The sequence below is a fragment of the Zea mays genome, chromosome 9 (assembly GCF_902167145.1).
Source record: "Zea mays cultivar B73 chromosome 9, Zm-B73-REFERENCE-NAM-5.0, whole genome shotgun sequence".
NCBI lineage: Eukaryota > Viridiplantae > Streptophyta > Magnoliopsida > Poales > Poaceae > Zea > Zea mays.
In genome coordinates this window covers 80,657,115-80,667,436 of record NC_050104.1, presented here as the reverse complement: position 1 = coordinate 80,667,436, position 10,322 = coordinate 80,657,115, and the positions used below count along the sequence as shown (strand labels likewise).

The following is a 10,322-nucleotide window of genomic DNA, read 5'->3' as shown; positions in this document are numbered from 1 at the left end:
GTGTACGTCAAATCACCTTGAACACTGAGCTCTTCCATCGGTAACTGTTCCTCGGGGACACGAAGACACTTCTTAAGTTGAGATACATGGAACACATTATGCACATCCGATAGACTAGCAGGTAACTCGAGTTGGTTTGCCATCTCCCCAACTCTTCTAAAGATCAGGAATGGTCCAATGTAGCGAGGGGACAATTTGCCCTTAACTTTAAATCTCCTCATTCCACGAAGTGGTGACACCTTGAGGTACACATAATCTCCTTCAAATTCCAGTGGTCTTCTTCTATTATTAGCATAGCTCTTTTGCCTAGTTTGAGCCACCCTCAAATTCTCTCGAATTATACGGACTTGTTCCTCTGCTTCTTGAATCAGTTCAGGCCCAAAGAACTGTCTCTCTCCAGTCTGATCCCAATACAAAGGAGTTCTGCACTTCCTTCCATATAAAGCTTCAAAAGGCGACATCTTCAGACTGGCCTGGTAACTATTATTATATGAGAACTCAGCATATGGTAGACTTTTATCCCAACTTCCTCCATGCTGAAGGGCACATGCTCTCAACATATCTTCCAATACTTGATTAGTCCTTTCAATCTGTCCATCAGTCTGAGGGTGATAAGCCGTACTGAAATTCAACTTCGTGCTCATGTTCTCATGAAAGCTTCTCCAAAATCTTGAGGTAAATTGTGAACCTCGATCAGACACGATCTTCTTTGGTACTCCATGTAAACACACAATCCGAGCCATATATAACTCTGCTAGTTGAGAACCTTTAGTAGTAGTCTTCACCGGAATAAAGTGAGCCACTTTAGTCAATCTATCCACAATCACCCATATAGCATCATATCCTTTCTGGGTGCGAGGCAATCCAGTAATAAAATCCATACCAATCTCTTCCCACTTCCACTCGGGTATCTTCAGTGGATGCAATAGTCCAGCTGGCCTCTGGTGTTCAGCCTTAACTCTTTGACATACATCGCACATAGCCACATGTGCAGCTACATCTCTCTTTAATCCATACCACCAATATTTCTGCTTCAAATCCTGATACATCTTAGTGCTACCAGGATGAATAGAATAATCTGAATCATGGGCCTCTTTTAAAATAGTCTCCCGAAGGCTTTCAATATCAGGAACACACATCCTGTCCTTGAACCATACAGTGCCTTGCTCATCTTCCGTAAATTCCAGAACTCAACCTTCAGTAATCAGATCCTTAATCTCTTTTATTTTAGCATCGTCAAGTTGACCTTTGCGGATTTCTTGCTCCAAAGTAGGTTCCACATCTATAGTAACTCCTTCAGTATGAGCAACTATCCCCAGGTTAAGTCTCCTGAAATCCTCAACAATCTCATCGGGTAGCTGGGCAACAACAGGTGAATGAACATGCTCCTTTCGACTCAAGGCATCTGCAACCAAATTTGCCTTGCCCGGGTGATAGTGAATCTCCAAATCATAATCCTTAGTAAGCTCCAACCAATGGTGTTGCCTAAGGTCTTGATTCCCATGATATAATGTCTCCATATCTTAAGTGCGTGTACAATAGCTGCTAATTCTAAGTCATGATTGGGGTAGTTAAATTCATGTTTCCGTAACTGGCGAGAAGCATAGGCAATCACATGTCCTTCTTGCATGAGCATGCATCCTAAGTCTTGGCCACATGCATCATAATAGATATCAAATCCTTTCTGTAGGTCTGGCATAACCAATACTGGTGGCGACATCAATCTCTTCTTCAACTGATCAAAGCTATCTTGGCATTTCTCGTTCCACTTAAATTCTCTTCCTTTCTCCAGAAGCGAAGTCATAGGTTTGGCAATCTTAGAAAATCCTTCAATAAATCACCGATAATATCCTGCTAGTCCCAAGAAACTCCGAATCTCAGTAACTGTAGTGGGTACTCTCCACTCCATTATCTCCTTAACCTTAGCAGGATCCACTGATATTCCTCCATTAGAAATAATATGACCAAGAAATGGCACCTCGCCAATCCAAAACTCGCACTTGCTAAACTTGGCATATAGCTGGTTATCTCGTAGCTTCTGTAGCACCAACCTCAGATGTTCCTCGTGATCACTATCACTCTGGGAATAGATAAGGATATCGTCGATGAATACCACGACGAATCTGTCCAAATACTCCATAAACACCTTATTCTTCAGATCCATAAAGTAGTTGGTGCATTAGTTAGTCCAAATGACATAACGATGAACTCATATAAACCATATCGGGTCGAAAAATTCGTCTTGGAATTATACGATGGCCTAATCTTCATTTGATGGTAACCCGATCGGAGATCAGTCTTCGAGAATACCCTTGCACCTCTCATCTAATCAAATAAATCCTTAATGCGGGGTAACAGATACTTGTTCTTCACAGTGACATCATTATGGGTCCCATAATCCACGCACATCCCTTGTGATCCATCTTTCTTCTGTACAAATAGAACCGTTGCTCTCCAAGGCGAGGAACTCGGACGTATGTACCCAGCCATTTGGAATTCTGTTAACTGCTTCTTCAGTCCCTTTAACTCTTCTACAGACATCATGTATGGTCGTTTGAAAGTAGGGGCAGTCCCAGGTAAGAGATATATGACAAACTCAACTTCCGTATCTGGTGGCATCCCTGGTAACTCCTCTAGAAAGACATCCGGAAAATACTTAACCAAACGGATGTTGTCACCAACAAACTTCCCATCGACTAAGAATGCCGCTAGTTTGGTGGCGGTAGTTACTACAATTCCAACTTCAAATCTTTCTCCTTTGGAACTGGTGAGCTCTATGGTTCCTTTAGCACAGTGTATAAACTGCCTTTACCTTTCTTAACCACGACATACCAAGGATCACATCTATAGTCTTCTCTTCTAACACTATAGGGGTAGCCCATCTGGGTTAGAAACACAGGGGACGAAAGAAAGGATTGTAGACAAGGCAGTGATTATGAAGCATGTTACTTTGGGGGATTTATTAGCTAAGTGTGTCACCTACTAAAGCTAATTCATTACCTTATGGTGGTACATGCTAAGATGCCCGTCTATACTATTTCAATCAATCAAAGAAGCAAATCAGGCATTGATCATCAGAACAATCAACCAACATTTTTAATAGAGAAAATAATTTTAATTTTTGTCTTAGGTCTTCTATCTCTCAAAAAGGTCATAAATGTAGGATTCCAAGGTGTGAAATCTATCTTGTCTCGGAGTAGAAAAGGTAAGAATCATCAGAGTAGAACAATAGAAGTTGAGACAGGATCAAGATAAGTATAGAGAGAATCAGAGTAAGGTAAGTATAGAATGAATCAGAAGAAGGTATGTAGGTAAGGGTTTTGTCCATTTCTATCTAGGTTTCGTCCTACAGTCAACATTTCCTCTGATACCACTTCTGTCACACCCGGCTTTAAGGAACAAAGCTAGGTGCATCTCATACATGCGCCAAGAAGACAACATATATAATAACATAGTGTATAGAGATAAATGTCACAAAACATCAGAGTACTTATTACATAGCGGAAGACTTATTACAAAATAAAAGAATAAACATAAAACGAACTAAGGATCGTCGGCGCCAATGTCAACTGAGAAACGCCACCTAGATTAGATCATACTCCTCGCCTTGTGGCTCCTCCTGAACCACCTGCTCTTCTCCTGTGGGGGGGGGGGTGTGAGACAGCAAGGGTGAGCTCACACATGATCATCGCTCAACAAGTTGTGGGGAATAATGTGACATGAACTCACCAAAGGTGGGAGCTCATGGAGTGTAAGGCTTATCAAAGAGAATGGTTAAAGCTGAGCATTGCTTTTAATGTTGGTCAAACTTTTATTAGCAATTACTAGATGTAAGTTAATACCAAACCTTAAATAAAGTAACAGAACAAAATTAATAATAAACCCATGCATATGCAAATGACAAAATTGAATTTAAGTTCCATAATTTAATCATCAGAGAGTCCTGAGCTGCTCATGACCGTGAGCTCGGCTAGTATACCAGTTTTACACTCTGCAGAGGTTGTACCCTTCACCCACAAGTCATGCTACCCATCTGCCAAGGGGTCGCGAATCCCATACACCTCTACCTAGGAAGCGCGGCAGGGCAACACTACGAGGCCTTTACAAAGTTCCACTAGCTTCCGAAAACCCGCTACAGTTTATAGGAAGCTCCAATGCAGGGTTCTTGTCTGAACGCCATCGCAGCAAAATCAACCAAGGACCTCCCTACACTGACCACTCCCCTACTGCCCTTGCCCCTTTCGGGTAAGGTAGTCTTCCACTAGCTTTCCTAATTAGTCAGCCAAGGGCGTCCCATTAAACCCTTGTCGTGGCACGTGGTTCTCAAGTTAAGCTCTATGTTCCAATTAACATTAATGAACTTGACATGAACATAAATAGAATAACAAGAATAATTGGAACATAGATATAATGAATGATTATCCCAAAACCATGTAAAGCAATAGCAAACTACCCAAGTGATTCAGGGGTAAACAAGGTAATGAGATAAACAATCTAGGGTGACCTATCGGGTCCCATCAAAATTAACCTATGCATGAATAAGTGACATTAAAGAACATTATTGGGTAAAAAGTGGTCAAGGGCACAACTTGCCTTCAATGAGCTCCTGCTCAGCTACTTCAACCTGCTGCTCACCAGGATCCTCGGTCACGGGCTCTTCTACTCGCCACAATACAAACAAGCACAGTGCATATAGAGAAATTAACATTACACCAAACATATATACAAAATACACAGTAATAATCTACGCATTAAAATAAAATTCTAGGAACAGGAATCATAATTTTTGGAGTTATAGAGTTTAAGTTATGAATTTTCAAAGGTTTCATGTGTTTTAAATAGGATTAAGTGAGAAATAATATTTCTTACTGTTTTCATGCCAAAACAGAGACTCTAGGTGATAGAGAATAATTTTACAAAATTTTAGAAACTGGAATGGATAGATTTGAACTTCATATGAATTTTCTATGCAGTAAACAAGTTCTAGAATTTATTTTGCATTAAATATCAATTTCTAAAGTTAAATAATTGAATTCTCAGAGCTATGGACTGGGCGCAGCAATACTAAGAAAGGCAGGGGCAACGGCGCAAAAGCCACACAGACACAGGCCTAATGCGCAGTGGACGGCGGGTTCTAATCTCCAAAACCGTAAGGGTTCTTTTGCAAAACCCGCACCGCGAAGGGGTATCAGCCGCCCAGGACCACCCGATCACAATCCAACGGCTCGGATTTAATTTCCCCTGATCTAATCGTGCCCGATCAATTCCGATCCTACGGTCCCGGTCAACGTAAGCACCGAGCCATCGCAGCCGCTCAGTGCGCCACGATCTACAGCGCACACGCCAAGATCAACGGCCAGAAGGCCGTCTTCCCCGCCCAGACGACATTGCGGCGGCGCGGCATCGCTGAACGCGACGGAGGATGTCCCCGGCTAGAACCCATAGCCCGAAATCCGCTCAGAACTCCATCCTGACGGGCTCCAATCGAAGTAGAGAAGATCGCAGGGCTAGGGGAGGATATCTCACCGACTATTGGAACGTGGGCAGCCCCGTCGCGGCGGAGTTCGGTTCCAGCGGTGGCAAAGGCTCGGGTGAGCAATTCTCGCCACTGCGACGCCCGGCTCTTTCCGTTGCGCCCGCGAGTGGCACCACCCCGCTTCCGCTGCGCACCCCGACCCGGACTCAGATCACCAGTGACGCGAACGCCCAGTCTATCGCGTGGCGGCCCTGGTCTCTCTCTCTCACTTTCTGTCTTCTTCTCCCTCTGGACGCGGCTGGATGGTTGAGGAACAGGCGGTGGCAGGTGTTCTTATGCCCACACATCCCCGCGAGAGTCGGTCCATTCACAACCACTTCCTGGTGGATACGGAGCTCAGGCGCAGTCCAAGACTCTGGAATATACACCTCCCCTACGACGGATTTGGCGCTCCGGTTGCGACGGGTTCGCGTGGATTTGTTGAGGACGATACTGACAAGTCCGTCCCACACAGCAGTACCACAAACGCGCACGAGCGACCAACTACTCGGGCCCACTAATCAGGGGGGGATCACCAGGACACGCGTGCTGGCAAGGAAGAGGCAATGGGCCGCGCGATAGTGTATGCGAGGTGGGCCGAAATGTGGGGTTCTAGCCCATGCGCAGGCATTTTCCCTTTTCTTTTATACTTTTTATTTCTTTTTCCTTGTTTTGTTTTCCCAAAGTTCAAACTTATTTCCCCCTTCAAAGTCCAAATTTTGTGGTGGATTTGTCCTTAATTTATTATACAATTGAAGGAATCAATTAAGTAAAAAAATCTATTCTTTTATTATTATTATTTTGCTTTATGTAGTGCCATCTTATTTCTGTCTCATTTCTAACTTATCATCCATTGCTCTAAATTGCATTTCTTTGGTTAAATTCTAACTTATACATTGACACCTCTTTCTTAAACTTGCCAAAATTTAATGCACAAACATAAAAGTTCAACATGATGCATGATTTATTTAAGTGTCATTGGTTAGTTAATCCCCTTTTGATGGTGTTTATTCACATGTGATAGTAACTAGAGGTGGTACACACATATAGATAAAGGGAATATTCTCTTATTATATGATTTACAAATTTAGGTATTACACGTATATATCATAAACTGGATATATTGAGCCTAGCTACATGGCTGTTGGAGCGATTCTATATTTTTGGAGCCATCTATTTTTTGTGTTTTTGTGCACATGCAGTGGAAACGGAAATGTCATCCAAAATTTGCACACATGCAATGTAAACTCTCACGATCTGCCATAATTATCGGATCTGCCATAAAAATAGGATATATATGTATGCGCCTGCGCGTGTGGATGTGGTCCAGTGGCTGGGCGGAGTTTTTATGCTATGTCTATGAACTATTTACGTTATTTCTATTAACTATTTACATCATTTGTGCAAAAAAAACATAACCACAATTATGACGTGCATCCCACGCAGAGGTTGTGTGTTTGATCTAGGGTTTGACTTACACGCATACGTGGGAAGGTTTGACCTGGTGTATGGCGGGAGACACATCAGGCCGCATGCACCTTGTTGAGTGTGGTACATAGGGTGGCTGGGCTTCCTGTAATTATTGAAAGCCATGGACTCACGATATACCGACACTATATATATCATTGAGGGTTGCTATTTCATTCGTGTTTATCTTATTGCGTTATATGCTTTTGAAAACATCGCTATGGAACTCATTAAGAATGGCCTTAGAACGTACATGTAAATTTTGCAACAAAAAAAAGCAAAGCAATTTCTAATTTAACTACTAGACAGCACGTACATTTAAGTAGCCATATAACTTCAACTTTCTTGCGTGTGTTACATCAACTGCTTTATGGACTTAGGGTTAGCTACGGATCTTCGTTACTCCTAGCATCCCACTCAGCAATCATAGGCCGGCCAATGAATTTCCAGTTGTTATATATCATCGCCTTAATTGCCTGGCAATTCTACGGGATACTACCAACAACTCACAGCGGCCGATCAAAATCGCTTCCAGTTGTCAATGAATAACGGTTCGCGTCAGATCAAATCCTCATTTTTTTGTCAGTTGTTTGTTAATGAGGGAAGGAGGTAACCAAATCAAATTTGCGAGACAGTGATGGAGTCGTCATGCCTCTGGATCGCGTGCATATGGTGGTATCACATCAAACTTTGTAGCACTGATGAACCCCCAGTTTTGAACTGTGCGGATTCCATAGAATTAATCCATAACGGAATCCCACTGTTTCTTGCGAAAATTCTTCGAAGTCCGTGTCACTTCCTGAAATATTACCATGAGTGGAGGCCTAATTGTAAGCGCAGCAATGGACGACGAGGTGTACGTTCAGGTACATTATCTGGACTCGGTAGCCTCGGTTTCGTGTAGGATGCCATACAGATACACAGTTCGTGTGCAGCTCTAGAATAGTACAGATGTCCAATGAATGACATCACTGAATTTACCTTGCACCTTTTCATTCAAGTTGGATATTATTAACTTATTAATAGCTGGATTATGTAGTGGTCTAGCGATCGTGAGCAATTTTATCCAAGGTGCTGCAACGGTCTGGTTCAAAATTTATCCGTTGCATTGCACCGTACCGTTCATCTTGCCGGCAGATATTGACTGGATCCATAGATGGAACAACGCAAGCAAAAAGAGAGCGTCATCTACAGACAGTGTAGTAGAGCTAGCTAGCGTTCAGTTTGTTGAGCCGTCAGTGTCAGTGCGCTCCAACCAACCATTACTAAACCCCCCCTCCTCTTCGCTTCGCATTCAAATCAACACCCATCTCCGAGCTGGACCAAGTCTTCTAGCCTAGCTCTTACGGCACCAAGCAGGCCTGCACAGCATTTCCGTTGCCCGCGCGCGCACACACTGCAGGCCTCACTTCTTGGTGGCACTGGCAGTGGCACTGGCGGCAATGCCGGACTCGGATGTCCCCAGCCCAGCATCGTCGCCGCTTGGCAGCGTGCAGAAGATTGCCAGGGGTCGGAAAAGCAGGCGCGGCGGCGGGCGGAGCCCGGCGTACCGCGGCGTGCGGATGCGGGCGTGGGGGAAGTGGGTGTCCGAGATCCGCGAGCCGCGCAAGAAGTCCCGCATCTGGCTCGGCACCTTCCCGACGGCCGAGATGGCGGCGCGCGCCCACGACGCCGCCGCGCTAGTGGTCAAGGGCCGCGGCGCGGTGCTCAACTTCCCTGAGATGGCGGCGTCCCTGCCGCGCCCGGCTTCCGCCGCGCCGCGCGACGTGCAGGCCGCGGCCGCGCGCGCCGCCGCCATGGACGTTCCCGTGGGCGCGGCGGAGCCGCTGCCGTCCTCGTCGCCGCAGCAGGTGCTGGGGCAGCCGTTAGTTGTAGGCGACCCCGATGTGGAGCTCCTGGAGGAGATCGTGGAGCTACCGTTGATCGACGAGGATGTCATGGCGTCGGACGACGTGTTCTGCTGGACGGCGTCGTTCCACGACTGTGCCGCCGACGACCCGCTGTCGTACGAGCCGAACGCGTGGATGCAGGCAGGCGGCAGCATTGCGGCGCAGGTCGCGGAGATGATGGTGCCCGGGACCGGGCTCGCCACGGACCAGCTCTGGACGGCGCAGCCAGACGGCATTATGCCTTCGGAGCTCGGTGCGTTCTTATGGAACCCCTGTAGTTAACTACGCAACTAGCTAATCGATCTGCCCGTCTCTCTCTTTGCTCTCTTTGCAGTATATATAAATATAAATCGCATGCTTTGTTAATAGCTCAGAAAGCATCTGCATCGAACGACGGCTTGCTACGTACGTACCGTTGGCACGGCAGTAGCAAACATACGGACGCATCTGGGTACCTTTCCAATTCTGCTGCGCTCTTCTCCTTCTCTACGGTCTTTTATGTGCATGCGAAGCCTGATTGCGATCGCGTCAATGGAAGACAGATAGGCGGTTGTGGGAGAACGACGCAAGCAACTAAAGGGTACTGGAGAGTCAAACAAAATAGAGTGATTCCATTCCATTATTTAAAAATAGAGCCGGTCTATTCTGTGTTTGGCATAAAAAATATGGTCGCTCTATTTTTTGTTTGGTTGAATAGTAGAATAAAGCGGAGTCGTTCCGTTCTTTATTTGGTTTGAGAGCCGTATGATTATAGAGAGGAGTAGAAGAGGGAGAGCGCTCACATCCGGAAGAGCGCTCGCGTCCGATCGTTTTTGTGGAGTGGGAGTGTTCTAACTACTTATAGTAAATTTCTATATGGAGATCTATGAGTCACTCCACTTTTATTTTGTTGGAAACCAAACGTTCAGAAAATTGGAATGAAGCCACTCTATTCTCCCTCACTCAACCAAACACACCCTAAAAAAACTTGTCGTGGAGGGTAAGATCACGTCACAATTCAGATATGGCTCATATGTGCGCCAAAATCAAATACAACACATACAATAACTCAGTGTATAGAGATAAATGTCATAATCTTTATTATAACGAAAATGTCTTACAAAATAACTGATACTAAATTAAATCAAACTAAGAGAACTATAACCACGGCGCCATAGTTGACGGAGAGGCGACGCCTAGATCTCATCGAACTCGTCGTAATAGTCCTCCTCCGGTGGAACCTGCTCTCATGACCTGGTGGGATTATAGCAATGGTGGGCTCCCATACAGTCATCGCTCAGCAAGTGCAGGAAAAATGTCTATACGCTCAATTACGTTAGGGCTCATGTGTAGTGTAAGGCTTACCAAGGATAAAGGTTAAGGTTGAGGAATGCTTTTAATTAAATTGGTCAAAATTTAATTAGCAATTACTAAGTATATGTAAAGAATCAACCCAATTAAATACTTGATCA

General features: G+C 44.8%; 1 protein-coding gene across 1 annotated transcript; it reads left to right on the top strand.

The window, feature by feature from the left end:
* The first annotated feature begins 8,280 nt into the window (after positions 1 to 8,280).
* LOC103638592 (ethylene-responsive transcription factor TINY) lies at positions 8,281 to 9,598 on the top strand. The gene has a single exon (XM_008661467.2). The coding sequence runs from the start codon at positions 8,425 to 8,427 to the stop codon at positions 9,151 to 9,153; it is 729 nt and encodes a 242-aa protein (XP_008659689.1). The 5' UTR covers positions 8,281 to 8,424; the 3' UTR covers positions 9,154 to 9,598.
* Positions 9,599 to 10,322: the final 724 nt, after the last annotated feature.

Coding starts and splice junctions, on each gene's coding strand:
- LOC103638592 (XM_008661467.2), top strand. CDS start 8,425: ATGCCGGACTCGGATGTCCCCAGCCCAGCATCGTCGCCGCTTGGCAGC.